At 55.5% G+C, this 19,010-nt stretch overlaps 2 protein-coding genes across 5 annotated transcripts; one reads left to right on the top strand and one right to left on the bottom strand.

The window, feature by feature from the left end:
- The first annotated feature begins 1,289 nt into the window (after positions 1-1,289).
- RPL10A (ribosomal protein L10a) lies at positions 1,290-3,562 on the top strand. The gene is made up of 6 exons (XM_079147262.1): positions 1,290-1,342; positions 1,576-1,650; positions 1,732-1,812; positions 2,158-2,306; positions 2,913-3,085; positions 3,362-3,562. Exons 1-6 carry the CDS (start codon positions 1,338-1,340, stop codon positions 3,530-3,532), a joined length of 654 nt encoding a protein of 217 aa, XP_079003388.1. The 5' UTR covers positions 1,290-1,337; the 3' UTR covers positions 3,533-3,562.
- Positions 3,563-4,371: 809 nt separating this feature from the next.
- TEAD3 (TEA domain transcription factor 3) lies at positions 4,372-17,568 on the bottom strand. Of its 4 annotated transcripts, none has more exons than XM_079147238.1 (13): positions 17,547-17,568; positions 16,703-16,954; positions 14,854-14,918; positions 11,203-11,265; positions 10,266-10,322; positions 8,879-9,016; positions 8,743-8,792; positions 8,164-8,225; positions 7,478-7,611; positions 7,133-7,306; positions 6,810-6,950; positions 6,585-6,737; positions 4,372-6,418 (listed from the first exon to the last, which is right to left on the bottom strand). In XM_079147238.1, the coding sequence occupies exons 1-13, from the start codon at positions 17,551-17,553 to the stop codon at positions 6,305-6,307; spliced, it is 1,410 nt and encodes a 469-aa protein (XP_079003364.1). In that variant the 5' UTR covers positions 17,554-17,568; the 3' UTR covers positions 4,372-6,304. The 4 variants fall into 4 exon arrangements, with proteins under 4 accessions (XP_079003364.1, XP_079003365.1, XP_079003366.1 ...); XM_079147239.1 differs by having other exon boundaries at positions 7,478-7,581; XM_079147240.1 differs by having other exon boundaries at positions 10,266-10,277.
- Positions 17,569-19,010: the final 1,442 nt, after the last annotated feature.

Below are 19,010 nucleotides of genomic sequence, written 5' to 3'. Positions count from 1 at the left end.
TACAGGCATGCAGTGCTGCGGGCCTGTTTTACATCTTTGTATTCCCAAGGTACCTAGCTAGGCACCTTATTCATAGAAAACACTTTGAAGATGTAAATATTACTTATCAGCTACCAAGTGAACGTTAGTATCTATAGTGTACTATAGTTCACCAGCTTTTCCCCACTGCAGGCATTGAAGGACCAAGGACTAAGAACTTTCTGGACACTTCCCTGACCACAGCTTCCTAGGAAGCCCCAATCCCCCATTCAGACAAGATGGTGAGAAAGAAAGGTCAGGCCTAGGGATAAAGCATTTTTTTTTAAGTTGCAGATGGATATAATACCTTTATTTAATTTATTTTCATGTGGTGCTGATGATGGAACCCAGGGCCTCACACGTTCTAGGCAAGTGCTCTACCACTGAGCCCCAACCCCAATCCTAAAGCCTGGTTTTGAGAACAAAAGTTGAGGAGGAGTGCAGGAGGAAGTGGACAGGGAGTTAAGGGTCGAACATGCCAGAATTGCACTGTGGGTGTCCTACCCCAGTGCTGTGCCCAGTGTGTGTGACTGCCCAAGGCTGAGCCCTGGACCTGTTCTGCTGCTCCCCTCATACAGACTAGGTTTAGAGACAAGGTATGGAAGCAAGGAAGTTGACTGAAAAACCAGCTCATCATGAAAATGGGGACTCTTGTCCGTCTTGTGGGAGGCTGGTTTAGGGGCAGTTTATGTAGGAAATGGGTGATCCCAGACTGGTGGGCACCTCACAGGTGGAGGTTTGTGACCAAAGGATGCGTATCTGATCCTAATCTAGTCAGGAGATGCTTTTCAGTTCTGCAAACCTCCGCAAATCTCAACAGCAGAGATAATTATTTCCTCGGGCTACTCTTGTCACTGATTAGTTTGCCCAAGAGCAGTTCTTGACATTACACAACCAACAGGCCAGAGGGGCTAGCTGCCTTGAGGCCCTCTCCCTGATCAACAGACTCACCGGCTTAAATGAGAACAGTTTACCTGATTGTCTTGGAAGATAAGGGTCAAGTTAGGTTAATCAGGGAATCAGCAGATGTGGTCTCCGCGCTGTTTCAGACTCTGCCCTTTCACTAAGAGCCCAACAGCAGCTGGCCAATGGGGACATTCCCCCAGCAGGACTGCGGCAGCTCGGGTGGGCCCAGTGCGTGGCGGGGGCGCCCTCCAGCGGCAGTACACGATGGCGCTCCTCCGGGTTGAGCTAGTGCACAGCGTTCTGGACGTAGTCCACAGGAACAAGACAGTTCTCGCGAGAGCAAGGCCGCTATTTGAGCGCATGCGCAAATTGCCTTAGTCTCTTTTTTTTTTGATACTGCGGCGCGAGGAGCCATGAGGTGAGTGGTTTTCAGGGTGTTATCCGCGTTCATCCGCATTTCCAGATGCCCCGCCGACTTCACCATGGGGCATCTTTACCGTGGGTCGGCTTGCGGTCCTGTTTCCCCGTCAGGTTCTGGGCCTCAGTCGCCCGATGCGGTGCCGGAGGATCTTGCCTTGGGCCGCACGCCAAGGGTGTTAGTGGTGGCGTGCGGCCCAAGCCGCCCTGAGCGCGCTCGCTTCTCTCCCGCAGCAGCAAAGTCTCTCGCGACACCCTGTACGAGGCGGTGCGGGAAGTCCTGCACGGGAACCAGCGCAAGCGCCGCAAGTAAGTGCGGGCCTCCCCGGAAGCACTGGGCCGGGTGGTTTGGGAAACCGGCTGCTGGGTGACGTTGTCCCTTCCTCTAAGGTTTCTGGAGACGGTGGAGCTGCAGATCAGCTTGAAGAACTATGATCCCCAGAAGGACAAGCGCTTCTCGGGCACCGTCAGGTTGGCACCGTTCTGACCCCACCCGGCCCTCAGTGCCCCGTGCCCGTCTGCTCCCTTCGAGGCTCCCGCCGAGCCCGCGGCGGCCCGTGCGTACTGACGTGCCAGGGTAGTTCAGACCCCCTGCTCTGCAGGCGCGGCTGGACGGACCCCCACCCTGGGTCTTAAAACATGAGGGGAGGCGTGGGGAGGCCTTGGCCGAGCCCGCCGGCTGGTCTGAGAAGCCAGGCCAGCTGTTGGTGAATGTGGAGACGCTGGGTAAGGCTCGTGTGTGCTGCAGTCCCAGGCCCCTTCACCTGCCCCTGGGGCCCAGGGCTGGGCGTGACCTGTTCTGTCCCCCAAATGCAGGCTTAAGTCCACCCCCCGCCCTAAGTTCTCTGTGTGCGTCCTGGGGGACCAGCAGCACTGTGACGAGGCCAAGGCTGTGGATATCCCCCACATGGACATCGAGGCGCTGAAGAAACTCAACAAGAATAAGAAGTTGGTCAAGAAGCTGGGTGAGCGAGAGCAAGCTGGCGTGGGTTTATATTGTTTGTATTTGGAGGGCTGGTCTTTTATAAAGGAGGTCAGGCATTTGGCTTTAAGAGGTTTTCTACTGCAGTGAAAAGGTACTGCACCTGATTGTGGAAGACAAGGGTCAGGTGAGGTTAAGTCAGCTAGCCCAGGTGCTGTGAATTGTTACTTCTGAGTTATTTTCTGATCCATAGGCTGTGTGGTTTAGGCAGTGGTATTAGACCTGTATTGCAGCTAGGCTCCTGATGTCCCCCTTGTCTCATGTCAGCTAGGAAGTGAGGAGGAGGAATTTGAACCCAGGCAGTCTTGAGCAGAGAATGCTTTGCCAGCAGTATACCACGGATTATTGGTCATTGTGGTCTTCTGAGACAAGGTTTCAGGATCAGTAAAAGTCTTGAGGATGGCGCTTGAGACTGCATGGGCATGTGGAAGTTGAAAGGACTTGGTCCCTGTAGGGGGGGGTGGAGGGTTGGAGCTGCGTGGAGTCCCATTTCTATGGTTGGTTCAAGTGTTTTTCTGACCTTAACACCCATGTTTAGAGGTCTGTCTCTGGCTAGGTCCTAAACGTCCAATGGCTTTCTCTTTTCCAGCCAAGAAATATGATGCCTTCTTGGCCTCAGAGTCTTTGATCAAGCAGATTCCACGAATCCTGGGCCCGGGCCTAAATAAAGCTGGCAAATTCCCTTCCCTTCTGACACACAATGAAAACATGGTGGCCAAAGTTGATGAGGTGAAATCCACAATCAAGTTTCAGATGAAGAAGGTAATGCAATCTGGTCAGTTGCCATGGTTGGGAGGGCTGGCAGAGTTAAGTTTCAGGTTTTTATCTAGTCTAAACAGGGGGCCCTTCAGAACTGTGGTTCATGTTCCTTTGAACACACAGGGTATTTGACAGCAGGGGCACTGAGTGGAATGAAGCTTTCTGAATAGCCCTAGTCTTGACCTGAATTCAAGTACTGCTCCTTAGGTCACTGGGAGGAGGGGTGAGCCAGCTGCCATCCCTTCACTAACCTCACTTGACCCTCTTCCCTCCCTCCAGGTACTGTGTCTGGCTGTTGCTGTTGGTCATGTGAAGATGACAGATGATGAACTTGTGTATAACATCCACCTGGCTGTCAACTTCCTGGTGTCATTGCTCAAGAAGAATTGGCAGAATGTCCGGGCTTTGTACATCAAGAGCACCATGGGCAAGCCCCAGCGCCTGTACTGAGGCACATCCTAATAAATCCTAGTGCTACCATCCCTTAGTTTGCCTGTGATTAGAGATGGACAGTGCTTTCTGAGCTGATAGTTGCATGCCTTAGTATTACTGGTAGCTAGCTGTGTGTGGTTTGTCACCTTGGTGATGGGCAGTTGGGTACCACAAACTAGAGGGCATTCTTCCATCAGTCATGCAGTCTTTAGATCTCATACCTAGAGTATGTGACAGTAGTGTTGCTGACAAGATTAAAGCTTTTCAGATAACCTGAGGGGCAAAGCTGCTTCATGTATATAGAGTCCTTAGTATCATTTTTGTGGGTCTCATATTTTGAGTTCTAAATTGAAAGGTAAGTCCAGGAAAATGTGGACAACACAGAATTTTAGTTGCTGGGTCCTGTTGATACTTTGTAGAGCAAGCAATGGGTGGAGTTATGTTGTGGAAATTTCCAGAGCCTGCCTCAGGCAGGCTCATCCACTTCCCTGGCCTTGAGATATTTATTCCCTGTTAAAGTACTTGACTCCAGCACCCAGTGCTGATGTAGAAATGCCTATGCTGGTTTGACCTTTGTCTTAGATCTGTTTCATTTAACTTTGGTAAACAGAATAACCAGTGCATCCTTAGGTGGTGTGTGTGTGGTTTGAAGGAGACAGTCTCTTTAGGTTGCCCAGACTGGCTTTGAACTCAAGGGCTTAAATGATCCTCAGCCTCCTAAGTACTAGCATGTACCAATGCACCTGACCTGCTTAATATTGCTGAAGTTAATTCAAAGCATAATATTGGTGCCTCAGTGCTGTAGTTGCCAAGATAAGTTTTGTTGCTGAACTGAAGAATGAGGTTTTCACCCAAGATTTTTGCATTTTTGAGTAAGTTGTAACTCCTGCTTTCTGGTAAGATGGCTAGCTGGCTACAATGTAAAGGGATGAGCAGTGAAGCTTGAGGTGCCAGGTGCCAGGCACAGCCTCCTTCCTCTTCTAGCCACTAGAGTGCCAGGATTGTTGAACAGCATCCTCCATAAGCTAAGGAATGGGGAAAGCTAAAACTAGTTAAGACCCAGTTTATTGGGAGGGTGAAAGACTGCATACTAAAATAAGCTGTATATTAATATGTTAGTCATGACTAACTCTGGAGTTAGAGTGAGGTGGTTTTCTTGGGGCCTTGTTTTCTAAACGTCCCATGATCTTCACAGTGGGGTTGTGGGTAGTGCTTCAGGTAGAACGCAGTCCTCTGAAGGTAAGCTGTGGACTCCCCATTCTGGTGAGGCTTCAGGCATTCTGCAGTCATTTTTTAGAGCCTAGATCTTGCACCCAGGGATGACTTTCACCCCAGGCCTGGCATCGAGTGACTATGGTGCTGCCTAAATGAATCTCTGCCTCCAGGAGCCCCCAGGGACACTCCCATCCAAGTGATAGGGAGTCTGACTAGTGCAGTAGACCTGGCTCAGCTTAGAATCAACAGACAAGGGAATGCTGCTGTTGCCAGTGACTGGTTAAGCAAGGAATGCTTTTTAATCTGACCATCTATAAATTTTAGAGGTTGGACCAGAATGAGCTAGAAGGCCAGATTCTAGGGTAGGATTAGTAAGGTCTGGAACCCAACTGTTCACAACTGACCCACAAACAAATAACTTTAATTTTTTTCTTTTTTGAGCAGGAACTAGGCCTTGAGGGCCTTGCTCCAGCCCAGAGCCATGTTTATGATATAACCCATCACAGCTGGATTTAAAAAATACACAAAAATATATATAATAAACATTATAAAACCTAGGTGGGATTTGGAGGTGGCCTGAGCAATATGCAAATTGTGAGGACTTTCAGGAAGCTTGGGCAAGGTGGGGTGGTGGTAAGGAAGGGGCACAGTACTTCATATGAAACTTAAAAATACCCAGAGGTGGCTGGGGGACAGGCCGGCCAGCCCTCAGAGGCCTGGGTATAGGGAAGGGTTAACAGGACTGGGAAGCTGTGGCCCAGGACAGGGAAACAGGTGAGAAAAATAAACCCAGGGTTAGCCAAACCCTTCTAGACTGCCCAGAGGCTGGGGCTCCTTCCCCTGGCCCTACATCTGAGCCAGGGCCTACCCTGGAGGGTGTATGGAGGGTCTGGTGCCGCTGACTGGTTTGCAGACTGGAAGAATACCTAGGAGCCTCTGTGCTCCTCTGCCCTGTCCCAGCTGCTCCCCTGCAGTGGGGGAATGCTGGGAGCAGGTATTCTATCTGGGCCCCCAACCCAGCTCCACTCCTCATGCCTCTACAGCCCCCAGGAGGTGGTGTAAACCTGAGCTCTAGCTCTATCTGTCCCCCCAATGGGAGCTGCAGCACTTCACTGAAACTTGCTTTGCAGGGTCTGAGGATTACACAGGCCACATAGGGAGCCTGGCATCAGATCTGGCACACAGAAGATGCAAAGAAACATGGGCCCCTCTCAACCAGACCCCAACTTGATGGTCTTTCCCTGGATTCTGCAAGCCACCTCCCTGGGTCCATCACATTCCCCTGGAGACTAGGAGCCACACACTGGAGCCTGAGGGTGTCTTCTATCCCCACAGAGCCAGGTGATGGTGGTCAGTGCCCTGGCCAAGCTGCCCCACTGCTGAGCCCTCCTCTTCTCCCACAATTAAAGCACAGAACAGTGGCAGGAGTGTGTGTGCCAGGGATGGGCAGGGAGGCCTCCTGGGTCCAGAGCCTGAGGTCTGGCAGGTGGAAGAGTCCTCAACCTGGACTCCCAGGGGTGCCAGGCAGGTGTGTGGAGAAGACGCTCATCTTGCATCCTTGAAGCAGAGAACACCCTAGTCTTTGACAAGCTTATAGACGTGGTGCTGGGCCCCGTGCTCACTGGTGGAGACTTCAAAGACAAAAGCAATGACGAGCAGGGTTTCCTGGGAGTCTCGGCTTGTGACCACCTGGGGGGTAGGTAGGGCGACTCAGCAGGGCAGCCAGGGGCAGGGAGCTAGGCAGGCCCTTCTGTGTGGGTCTCAGTCACATCTGAGCCACCATCCTGCTGTTCAACGTCAACACCCTGGCCCGTGGCCCTCCTGGGACGCCCCATGAGCCCTGCTGCCCACACACCTGCAGGATGGTGAAGTTCTCCAGGACACTGTTCATCATGTACTTCTCGGGCAGGTGTTTCAGCTTGTGGATGAAGTTGATCATGTACTCACACATGGGCGAGCGGTGGATGCGATACACGAAGCGGCCATTCTCCAGCCGGGCGTACTCCGTCTGGGAGGGCCAGAAGGCATCACCTGGCCTGCCCACACTGGCCCACCCACCCTGGCCCCAGCCCCCACTCACCTCCACCTTCTCCACCACCTGTTTGCCAAAGGAGCACACCTTAGTGGACACGCTGATGGTCATGCTATCGGCAGAGCTGTACTGGGAGCTGACCCCATAGAAGGCTCCAGGGCCCTCCTGAATAGTACTGTTGAGGTCAGCCTGGGAGTGGGGTGGGGATGACGTCTTAGGTTCTGGCAGAGGCCAGAGGGAGGTGTCGCACCCAAGGACCTGTCTCTAGCCCTCAGGCCACAGGAGAAGGCTGGGTTAGGGGGTCAGTTTAGAAAGCTGGACATCTGCTGGGGGTAAGGGCGCTGGGAGCAGAGAGGGACCAGGAGGCTCACCCAGAACTTGACAAGGAAGAAGGCATTGGGGGGCCCCTTCTCATAAAGCTCCTTCAGTCCGCCCTTTTTCTCGGGGAACTTGTCATAGATCTGGCGCACGTCTACTGCCTCCAGGGGCGGGTCTGAGAAGGCAGGGTTCGTCTGGCCGATGTGCACAAACAGGTGTTTGCTGTACTGTGGGGAGGGCCCAGACGGGGTCAGGGGGCACTGAGCACACAGGCCCGGACAGGGGGACGCCTGTGGTGGTCAGACCCCCAAACTCATGATCCTGAGATGTGGTCCTGAACCACCCAGCCAGTCTTTCCACAACTGCACACAGCATCACCCCCACCCCAAAGCCGTTACCGTGTCGGGGTCTCGCTGCACCTCCATGAAGGCGGAATACTCGAGCAGCCGCAGCCGGGAGGAGGCGATGGTGCGGTCCTGCCACACAGGCACAGAGGCAGCAGCTGGGGGGAGCGGGGCCAGGGGCTCGTAACCTGCAAGGTGGGATGGAGCCTCAGCTGCACGGGCACATGCACGCGATGACATACAAAGCTGCCTCTGGCCTGCAAAGAGGCTCCATGCAAATTAGCACATGGTGCCATCCAAGTGGGAACGCAGGCAGGATTCTGACCCCCCAGTGGTGTCCTGTACAGTGCACACCTGTATGACCACAAAAGGTAGCCCTTCCAGTGCACAACAAAGACACTTATTCGTGTCACTATTCAAATAAAGTGCAAAAAAGTAAAAAGAGAAAATAACAACTATCCAGAACCCCAACACCCACAGAGGCGAAGATTCTGGTGTATTTGTTTCATGGGGAGTTCCGGCCACAGTACACCTATAAATGAAGCTGTGTAAACTGGCTACATAGTGTTTTCTGCCAGAGTTCTGGAAGCAACATTGTATAAGTCCCAGTCTCCTGTAGCTGTGGTGCACCAGGGTTCAGACACACACACACACATACACACACACTGGCACGCATGTGCATGCTGCACAGGGGCAGTACCAAAAGGGACGGTGGTGGGCAGCCCTGCAGTCTCACTTACTGCTGAGCGCGGGTGGCAGGGGTGGCTGGATGGGGTAGGCTGGCTGCGCGAAGGGCTTGATGCTGCGGACAGGTGCGGTGTGGTTAGAGACCCCACTTCGGTACCTCTCACCAGCCCCAGCCCCTCATCTGGGTCCCCAGTAAGAAGTCACCTAGACTTTCTGCTGAAACCCAGGAATGTCTGCTGACAAGTTAACACACAACCTTTCTGTTTCTTTCACATTTTAACTTTTATGAAATCCTGCCGAGGCTCAACATTGATGGGCACATTTAAGGTCGCCTTTCCACCCCACCCCCACCCTGAAAAGCTGTTCATTAAACTGTGGGTGTGACTTACAATAATTGTTGTAAGAAGCCCAGTATGCTTGACTGCCTGACTGACTCAGATGAACCCCGTCAAAAATAAACGAAGGGACGGACATAAGCAGATGACGGGGCTGCCGAATGCACAAGCCCAGGAGCAGAGACGGAGCCTGCTGCCGCCTTCGGCCCTTTAGTTTTGCATTCCAACTTTGCACAGCTGTGGCCAGAGCCCAGATGGGGGAGCCCGTGGCTGGCACGAGGGACCCGCAGTACTCACTCCTGAGAGGGTCCAGGCTGCTGTCCCAGGAGAGGGGGGCTGCTCCAGAACTGCAGATGGGACAAAGTCAGGGCCCTTCAGTACCCACGATGCCCTAAGGCACAGACACCCAGCCCCACCTCCCAGGACCCAGTACCCTTGAGGAAGTGGAGAAGACCGCCTGCGGCAGAGGGGAGGGCGGGCTGAACTTGTTCTGCAGGACGCTGGCGGAGACGATCTGGGCAGAGGACATGGACGCCATGCTCTGGAGGGCTTTGTCCTTGGAGACTTGGTCCTGGGGATGGGAGGATGGGAGTGAGACCTGCGTCAGGCCCCCCTACCCAGAGGGCTCTGGGAGGCCAGGTGTGGACTCCAGTCTCAGCTCTGCCCTGTGGTCTTGGGAGTCTCTTCTCTGAGCCCAGATCTCCTGAGTGTACATCAACTCCCTGACCACAATCCATAGTAAGAAGTAGCACTGCTTTATGCCACAACCCACTGGGGCTGTCCCTCAGTGTCATCAGGGAATGGGATCCAAATGCTCAGGTGCCCAAATCCCTTAAGTAAGCCAGTACTGCATTTTCAAAGACCCTACACACATCCTTCTGGGTCCTTTCAATCATCTCCAGATTATTTATACTCAGTACAATGCAAATTATATGCAAACTGTCCTCCCCCCAAGAGACTGGTAGAATGGTGTGGGTACAAGTTTACTTTCAGAGAGGTCTCCCCAAATTGTAGAGGCTGGCCTTGAACATCCTCCTGCCTCAGCCTCCTGAGTCGCTGGGATTACAAATGTGTGCCACTGCACTGAGCATAAATAATTTTTACACTAGAATATTTAGGGAATAATGGGAAGGAAAAGAGGTCTGTAAGTGTTCAGTACAGACACGATTTTTTTCCAAATATTTTAAAATCTGAGGTTGATTGAATCCACAGCTTCAGAACCCATGGAAACAGAGGACTGTATCTATCAAAATATTTCCCCTTGTACACTGTACACTCTCATAATTTCTTTTCTTTTTCTTGTTTTTTTTTTTTTTTGGTGCTTGCAGATTTGAACCCAGGGCCTCATGCCTGCCAGGCAAGCACTTTACCACTGAGCCACATCCCCAGCCCCTACTCTCATAATTCCTATTTCTTCGGGGGTTCTCAAAGTATGATATGTGGATGGCACCAGCATCACCAGGGAGCAGGTGAGAAAATTAAGCTTTCAGGCCCCAGCACAGACCTAACAAGTCGGAAACCCTGGGGGAGGCCCCAGAGATCCGCTTGGACAGGCCCTCCAGGTGACCTGCTCACACTGAAGCTTGAGAACAACTGGACTTCATTTTTTACAAATGCTGCTTGCAAACCTATTAAACTTATTTCATAATCCATAATTTGTTTTTTGGTTTGTCTGCGGTGTTGAGGATTGGATCCTGGGCCTGGCGCGTGCTCGGCGAGCCTCTGCCACCCAGCCACACCCCAAGTCCCCTGTGCTCTGTAATCTGAAGACTCCATCTGCAGCGCTCTAGACCCTCCCCCGGGGAGGCGGTGCTACTTACCAGGTTCATGGCCTGTGAAGGAGAGGAGGACAGATTAGAAGCGACACAGTGACAGCTCTGTGGGGTGAGGGGATATGTCTCTTCACCTACCCCCACCCAGTGCCCACCTGGCCGTTGGCTCCTGAGGAGCCCAGGGAAGCTTAGAGGCAGCTGTGGGCACTCCCTAACCCCCCCCCCCCGCAGAGTGCTTGCCCACTGAGGGTGCCCTGGAAAGGGTAGGACGAAGGGGACACAAGCTGGCACACCCTGGATCTGTGTCCTCTGGAACTGTGCTCTAGGCACGGGAGCTGGGGGCAGGGAAGACCACACACAGGCAACCCGTGAGGCTGCCAAGGCCCAACTCCGAACCCAGACCCAGACCCTCAGCCACAGAGCAGCTGGGACCGTGAGGAAATGGCATGCCCACCTCAGCCCTCCCAGCCAGCTCCCGCCAGCGCCTGCCCACTTAAAGTCCCCATGCAGTTAGCAAAGAGCAAGCAGAACGAAGGAGAAAAGGAAACAGAGGAGAGATGGGCCTCAGAGGCCCCAGGCCGGTCTCCCTCTCCCTCACTGTCGGGCTGCCATCCCCACTGGGCTCCTGCTTGGTGTCCAGGGACGGTGGCCCTGGAACAGCCTTTGGGCTCCCTGCTCACACTCGCGTTTCTGAGACCCTCTCTCAGCTCTCAGCCCCCTCCTGGGCAGGGCCAGGCCAAGGGACAGGAGGCCCCATACCTTCAACTTGGACTGAATCTCCCGAGATTTCCGCCTGGCTAGAACCTGCAAGTGGCTAGAGACCTGCAGAGAGAGTAGGAGAGAAAGAAAGAACGGAAAGAGGCGGGAACACAGCTTCAGCCAGAGAAGAGGCGCGGTGGGGCTGGAGACCGCTGAGGCAGCGGCGCCGTGAGGAGGGGCCACGGAGGGCCCGCGGCCCCAAGGCCCAGTCAGGCGCCCAACGTACCTTGATGCCAACCTGGTACTCCCGCACCTTCTTCCGAGCTAGGACCTGTATGTGGCTGGACACCTAGGGGCCGCCCCGCGTCCCACCAGAGAGGAAAACACAGACAGTGAGGAGGCACAGCCACGGGGTGGCCATGGGCAGGGAGCATCCCAGCCCTCATCTCTGGGGGACCGAATGTAAATGGGGAAACTGCGGGCAGTCGCCTCTTGGCACTGCTAGTTCTGCTTGCTTCTTGGTCTTGTATTGATTAAGAGCTCAACATTTCTTTCAGGACCACCACATTCGGTTATGAAGGTTGTTCACTGCACAAGAACATCTGGCCCAAAGAGTATCCAGTCCTGATACAGGGCTGCACCTAAATCAGAGGAAGGGTGTCTTTTCCCCTCTTTTTATCACTGGTGTCCTTAGAGGAGATACCTTTTTCTAACTGACCACAGAGGCTAGTGGCCATGATGCTCCAGCTAGTCATCGGATTATACACCAAGGCCAAGATCTTCCCAAGTCCTCCTGTCTACCACGACAGCTTGCTGGCCTATAAACTCAGCTTCTTCCCCTAACACATGTGCCTGCCCTCTCCTTGGACTAACATGCCAGCTGGGGTGGGGGGTTGGGGGGGGAGTACACAGTAAGTGCTCTTAATTGCACTTCTTCACCGGCAACCTCCTTCCTGCAGCCTCTGAGGGCAACCCTGAGCTGATCGTGCTCTTGGTGTGTACGCTCTGGGCTCCTGTGCGCCTGCGCAGCAGACGATGTTGTCAAGGAACTGACCCCGAGTCCCAGAGAGTCACGTGCCACTGTCAGCCCCAGCACTTGCTATTGGCGTTCTCTCCAAGGTTTCGTTGTTTTTTTTTTTAGTTGTTAATGGATCTATTTTATTTATTTATATGTGGTGCTGAGGATGGAACCCAGTGCCTCGTGTACACCAGGCAAGTGCTCTACCACTGAGCCACAACCCCAGCCCTGCATAAAGAAACAGTTTCTTGTCCTCCTTAGTCACAGCCTGCAAGTTACTCTGTATGCAGTGCTCACCAGCCCCCGCTGCTACTGGGTTAGGACCTCGGTGGCCTGTTACTGCTGTAGCACTTCATGCGGGAGTCAGACTCCCGGGCAAAGAGAAGAAGGACCACGTCCTGCCTCAGTGACATGCACTAAGCACAGGCACTATGGTTCTCAGCACTTCGCACACATGAATTCATCTGATCTTCACAGCAACATTAATTCAGTCTCTGACAGATGATGAAACCAAAGCACAGAGGGGTGAAGCAACGTATCCAAGGACGCCCAGCTCTGTGCTAGTGCTGGGATTGGAACCCAGGATGCCTGACGCCCCAGCCCATTTGCTTCCCCACCAAGTTATTCTACCAGGAGCCCTCAGATCCTCAGGCACAGGGCACTGCCTCCAAATGGCCAGCTCTGTGACAGCTGGAAGTCACATGGGACTTGATCCCAATTTAATATTCAGCTGTCTGGTCAATATGGAGGCACTGCGCTTGCTATTAATTGCTGCATGTATCTAAAAAGAACTAAAATTGCATTTCTTTGCCAAAAAATCCCATCAGCTAGTTGGTCTTTGTCACACACAAAGACATGGCCCTTCCACACAACTGCAGGATGGGTCCCTTTTGAAGGGGACATTAGACACAAAACCCAGAGTCCTAACTGAAAATAAAGCAGGGGGGAGTCCCACTCTTGGACTTGGCATTGCCAGGCTTGCCCTCGGGGAGCGGGTGTGATGCTGCACCAGAATCTGGGGACGTGTCCGTCTGATCGCTGTACCCCACCCCTGGGGCCTCGGGTCAAAGTGGCCAGGTTTAATGGTCCCCAGCCCCTTCCCTCTGAGGAACAGGTGAACGCATCTGCTTTTGCTGAAGCAGGAGAGCACTCCCTTCCTGGCCCAGGATGGCTCTGTTTATAGTAACGACAGTGACAACGTGACAGCCACAGTGACTGTAACAGCGGTGGTGGCAGCAAACGCTCACAGCACTTCTGTTCCGGCACCTTCCACCGTCACTCACTTAAAGGCTGAAGCGCTGAGGCTGGGAGGTGAACTGCACACCCCCACCTGGAAGGGGAACTGTTATTTGAACTGGGGGTCTGAGCCCAGAGTCCCTGTTCTTAACAAAGGGCACTACTCCTTCATGGGCCCAGGGACCAGGGTGGCAGCCGCCGGTCGAGTCCCCAGTGCCTACACTGCAGCATCTCAGAATGAGCTAAATGAATTCATGCTGCGCAACACGAGGGGGGCCCAGGGAGGGCGCTTAGTAAATGTCAAGAACATGAGGTGTCATTTGCACCCCATGCTGGGCCTTCCCCTAGGGCTGGGGATTGGGGAGGTCAGCCTTGTCACCTGCACACGGAGGAACCCAGGGAGGTGGTGCATGGTCCAAATCCCTCCCAGACAGGGAAGGTGGGAGGCTGAAAGTCAGAGCTGGCCTCCATTCCTCCAGGTACCTGCCTCCAGCCCGGCTTCATTCCCAGGCACCCCAGATGCAACTCGGCCCAACCCATTGCCCTCTGGGTTTCCTGTACCACTTGGCTGCTCTCTCTGGACCAGAAGCCATCACTGCTTCTCTCCATTCCCACCACCACCAGCAGCTTTGTCCAGGGCCCCCTCCACCTCCAGGCCAGCCTCCCTGCCTCTCCCTGGCCCTCCCTAATCCACTGCCCTGCTGATCCAGGGCCCTCTTCCTCCACAGCTGCTACCCTGCACTCCCTGCTGTAAACCGCCATGAGCCCCTGCTCCCCTGGGGGAGGCTGTCGCCCACACCTCCAGCTGCACAGGGGCCCCTCCCTGCTCCACACCACCTGCCCCGCGTGGCTCCACCCTGTCCAGGAGGTGAATCCTGGATCCACCCCCAGCCTGGGGCCAGGTGACACGGAGGAAGTTCCTTAACTTCCCTGTGCCTCAGTTTCCTTATCCAAAATATGGAGACAATCACTGTGCCTACCTCCTAAGGTCGCTGAGAGGATTAAATGAGTTGATATTAAATGAGCTCTGAGTGGGTTTAGGATTCTTATGATTATACTCAAGTGTCGCTAAACGACGGGAAAAGTTCTGAGAAGCGTGTCATTAGTGGCTTTACCACGGCGCAAACATCAGCATGTGCGGCCTGCCACGCACTAGGCTCGGTGGTGGAGACTGTCATGCCTGCAGTCCTCCGTGGACCTCGGTGGTGCGGGACTGCACTGCAATCTGCACATCCAACTTGCCCAGCGGGGAAGGGTCCCTCCATTCTTCTGACTACCACTTGTTTCTTCTTAAAATCGCAGCTCAGTGCCCCCTCCCCCAGGAGGTCCTCCCGCCCCCTCCCCCTGCCATCTCTGGGTTAGGTGCACATCTGCTCCTCGGGGCACTGCACACCCCTCCCTCGGCCAGGCCATCCTGCTCTGTACTTGTCCATCTGTCCATCTCCCTGATGGTAGCTGGCCTACCCAGGCTGGGGACTTTTCTGTAGTCCCTGAACTATAGGTGAGGACCATGGGGCCAGGACCTGGGAGTGGGCATGAGAGGTCACAGGGGAGCAGAGGAGGGGCAGGGGAGCAGCGATGAGGCGTGCGGGGGTGGGCTGGGCAGGCCACTCTGCAGAGGTGGCAGCTTAGAAGAGGCCACAGAGGGGCGCAGTCTTGGGGGAGCGCGGCCTGTCTCTGTACCTGTTTTCGTGTCCGCGTCTTTCCCGTCCTCAATTTAATGTAGCGTGCAATCAGCTCATTTCGGCCTAGATAAGGGTGAGAGAGAAAATGAGGAGAAGGAAGAGGGCAGAGCCGGAGCTGGAGGCCCCGCCCCACAGGGACCCTCCCCTACGGTCTCCACTCTGTCCCCAAGCTGCACAAGTCAGCAGGCGGGCAGGTGAATGTGGCTGGGGAGGCCCAGGTGTTGGGCCTGGGGGGCTGCTCATCAGGAGAGGTAGGAGTGGGGGTTTTAGAGAAGGTGGCCCTGACAGGTGTCCCTGCAGACTCCTAGGGCGAGTGTGTGGCAGGACAGCCAGACAGTGGGGTCCAGGAGGCCTGGCCCTGTGTGGCACCCGTCACTCACAGCCTAGAGTAGTGCTTCCCTCTTGGGTCACCAGCTTGGAAGCTGAGTGTTCATATCTGGAAGTGGAGGGGGCTGACCCATGTCTGAGCCGGTGTGCCCCAGGGGTGCACACCTCAGCGCACGCCTCCAGCCTCACCCCTAAGAGATCTAGGCTGGGTTCCAGCCTCACTCTGTCTGGTCTTGGGGAACCCTGGATGAGTCTCTTCCCTTCCTCCGTGAGGGAAGACCAGGAAAACAGGAAGGAAGGAGTAGGTGTATCCATCACATCTCCCACACTGACAACCTGTGTGGAGGTGTCACTGTGTGTCACCATGTCCTTGTGCCCGCCGCCCATCACAGGTTGCTGTCTCCTGCCCCATAAGAGAGTGCCCAGCTGCCTGAGAACCTTGTGGGGTCCTTGCTCAGCCCCCAAGAACCCTGGGGAACGAGGCCCTGTGCAGGGGGCTCTTGGACACACAGCATCCGCGGGACCTCTACCCCCAAATCCAAGCCCACTGTCCCCCAACCCCTTGGCCTCCCCAGAATGGCCACATTCTCCAAATTCCTCTCCCATGACAGAGCCATCCCAGGAGCTCCGCCCATCACCCAGCCCCTCTCCACCCCACTCCCCCCACCCTGTCTAAAAATACCGGCGGGGCTGCCCCAGCCATCTGGGAGGTGGCAGTGGGGGCAGGCGCCCCCGCCCTAAAGAAGGCACCCTGGAACATCTGCCTGCGCCAAGAGTGGGTGTGGGTGCTGAGGCCAAGGGGGGCATCGAGGGTGAGACGGAGGGACGGGACAGGTTTGCTCTTTCCCGCGCGGCCAAGGTCCTGATGTTGGGAGGGGGCAAGGGGCTTGCCTCCTCAGCCACAGGCGGTTGGGAGGGCTGGGGCAGCTGGCATGGGACCAGGCAGGGAAGGCAGCTCGTGCTATTCCAGAGAAAGCAGCTCTGGAAGCTCCCTCTGGTGCCCCGCGGGACAGGGATGCTGCCTTCTGGAGGCAGCAAGATGGCAGAAGAGGCCAGAAAACCCGGAGGGGCTGGTGTCTGAAGAACTGAAAAGCCCCCAGTACCCCCATCACAGGCTAGTTCACAACATGACCCTGCATCCCACCCTGGCGGGAGCCGTGCAAAACCACATGGCAGGCCTCACCCCTGAGGCCTCCTTCCCACACCCTCCCAAGGGCAGGGACCCTCTCCCAGGCCTGGTCTGGAGCACGCTGGACTGACCCAGTTTCCTGGGCCCACTGAGTCACCCCGAAACCTCCAGGCCGGCAGCGGGAGGAGAGGCGGAGCAGGCGGGGTGAGGTGTGGGCTGCGGACGGGCAGCCCGGCGGGTTTGAAGAGGCCCCAGACACGCAGGCTGCACGCCCAGACTCGCAGGCCGCCTGCCCGGCCTCCAGGACTTCCCCAACTGGTTGGGTGAGGGGCAGAGAGCAGGGGGCGGAGCCAGGGTGGCCAGTCCAGTGTCCCGCGCCTGCCGCACGCACCGTACATCTTGCCCTCGTCCGACAGGATGATCTTGCGCCGGCCGCAGGGTGGGTAGATGGCCAGGGCCTCCTGGAAGCTCTGCTCGATGTCTGGGCTCCACACGCCCTCGGCATCGTTGTCCAGCCCCTTGTCCAGGCCCTCGGGCCCATCTTCCCGGGCCTCCCCGGGGCTGCTGCTGGCATTCCAGCTGTTGGACGCTATTGTGCTGGTTGCTCTGGGCTCTGGGCCTGAGCCCACCGGGCAGCCTGAGCCTGGGGGGCAGAGGCAAAGGGGTTAGTGCCAAGGTCCTTCTGACCACAGCCATCTCCCATCCCCCAGTCACCATTTCTGGACCTTTGACCCCACCCCAGGGCAGGTGCTCCCAAGTGCTCCAAAGTGGGATGAAGGTAACCAGAGGTCATGCTTCTTTAGAGCTGTGTGAACTTGGACAAGCTACTTTACCTCTCTGAGCCTTTATCCTGTAAAACGAGGAAAGGACCTTCTTAGGGGGGTTGTAAGGGTTAAAATTTAAATGAGATAATGACAAAGTACCATGCCTGGCTCAGAACACTCAAGAAATAGTACTGGTGGTGACCAATAACAGCAACAGTGATCACAATGCCATACACCTGCTTTTGTGTACCACTTGCATGGGGGAAGCCCTTCCATATGCATTCAGTCAGAACCAAGTCAGGGAAGGGGCTATGGGAGCAACGCTAAGGAAGACAGGCTCGCAAGTCAAATGGCTGCCAAGGCACCAAGGTGAGCGGCTAGGAGGGACACAAGGGACAGGGTAGGGCTTCCTGCAGCTCACAGGGGCACTGTGGCTCTCCCAGCAGAGGAAGAGCCCACCAGGGAACTCACCCCTCATTCTTGCCCAAGCATCAGTGCAGCCCTGCTGAGGAACGCTCGTGGGATAAGGAGGGTCCCTGACCTGGGAAAGGAATGGCTACGCCTTCCCTAAATAGATAACTAAGGAGAACCCTGCCAACGAACCCAAACGCAGGGCAGGAAATGCGCCAGGAACTCCAAGAGGACAGCACTGCTGGCTGATGAGGGAACCGCCGAGGAGGTGCCCGGCCAACAGCCGGGCTCAACCCCACCCGCTCCTCCATCCCACTTCCTGTTCCCTCACCTCCACGGCCCCACGGCAGCCCATAAACCACCCACACGCCTCCCCTGTCCTGGCCCACAGAGCAGATGGGCCAGGGCTCTGTAAACTGAGTTCCGGGCAGTTGCCAGGCTGGGTTATTAATTCAGAGCACACCCAGTCAGTTCCCCCAACACCCCAGACTCCTCAAACCCCCTCCACCCAGAACCTGTATGTTCCATGAATAGCAGAGTCCAGGGAGCCAAAGGGCCCGTGGGGCTGTGATCCGAGGGCTTTGCTCTGGGCAGCAGAAAACACAGCGGGGGCGGGGTGTCCTCTGGATGGGAGACCCATCAGGACCAGGGAGGGGAAGATGAATTCTGGGCCCTGCTGAATGGGTGGGGGTGGGTTTCTCCTCTGGAGCCACCTGTTTGCTTGGGGAAGCCCAAGGGGGTCCCTAGTGGACTGGAGTAGTCCTCACATCAGGCAGGCATTGAATTCAGACCTAATTTACTACTAATAACAACACCTGCCATGTGCCAGGCATGGCTCTGGAATTTTACACACGTTGACTCATTTAATCCTCACCATAATCCTACTGAGTGGACGTTATTATTCCGAATTTACAGATAAGGAAGCCAAGGACAGAGAGGTTCAACAACTGGCGCAAGGAAGCACAGCAAGTGCGCGCTAGAGCGGGATTCCGAACCCGGGGCAATTGGCTTGCGTCTCTTAAGGGAGCAGGCCCAGCTCTCACACAACTGCTCAGTGGGTCCAGGCCAGAGGGTCCCCTCAGTGCAAGCAGCTGGAGCAACTTCAAGACCCACCCCCACACTGCTGTACACCCCTTGGTGGGAGGCCTGCGAGACCACTAGGAAATTCTTTCCATGGCCAGTGGGTAGTCAGAGTCAGAGGGCCAGATTCCCCCATCCCCAGCCTGTCCCCCACTCCAGGAAGCAGTAGGCAGACCCCCAGTCTCAAGGTGAATGCTTGGAATAGGAATGAGGGGGCAGAGGGGTGCTGGTTGGTGGGGAGGGATGCTGGGGGACCAGGGACTCCCGTGTGGAAGCAGTTGGGAGGCTCGGCCTCTCCCCAGGGATCAGCCTGGCTGTCAGGGGGAGGGGAAGAGGGGTTCCGGTGGCTTCCACCCTCCCAAGGGAGTCCTCAGCCCCTTTCCCCAGGCCTCCCTCAGAGCAGCTTGGGGCCCAGCGCATGGGGGGCCTGGCAGCCCCAGACTT

This window comes from Sciurus vulgaris, assembly GCF_902686455.1.
Source record: "Sciurus vulgaris genome assembly, chromosome: 7".
In the NCBI taxonomy this organism is placed as follows: domain Eukaryota; kingdom Metazoa; phylum Chordata; class Mammalia; order Rodentia; family Sciuridae; genus Sciurus; species Sciurus vulgaris.
This window is presented reverse-complemented; position numbering and strand designations above follow the sequence as displayed.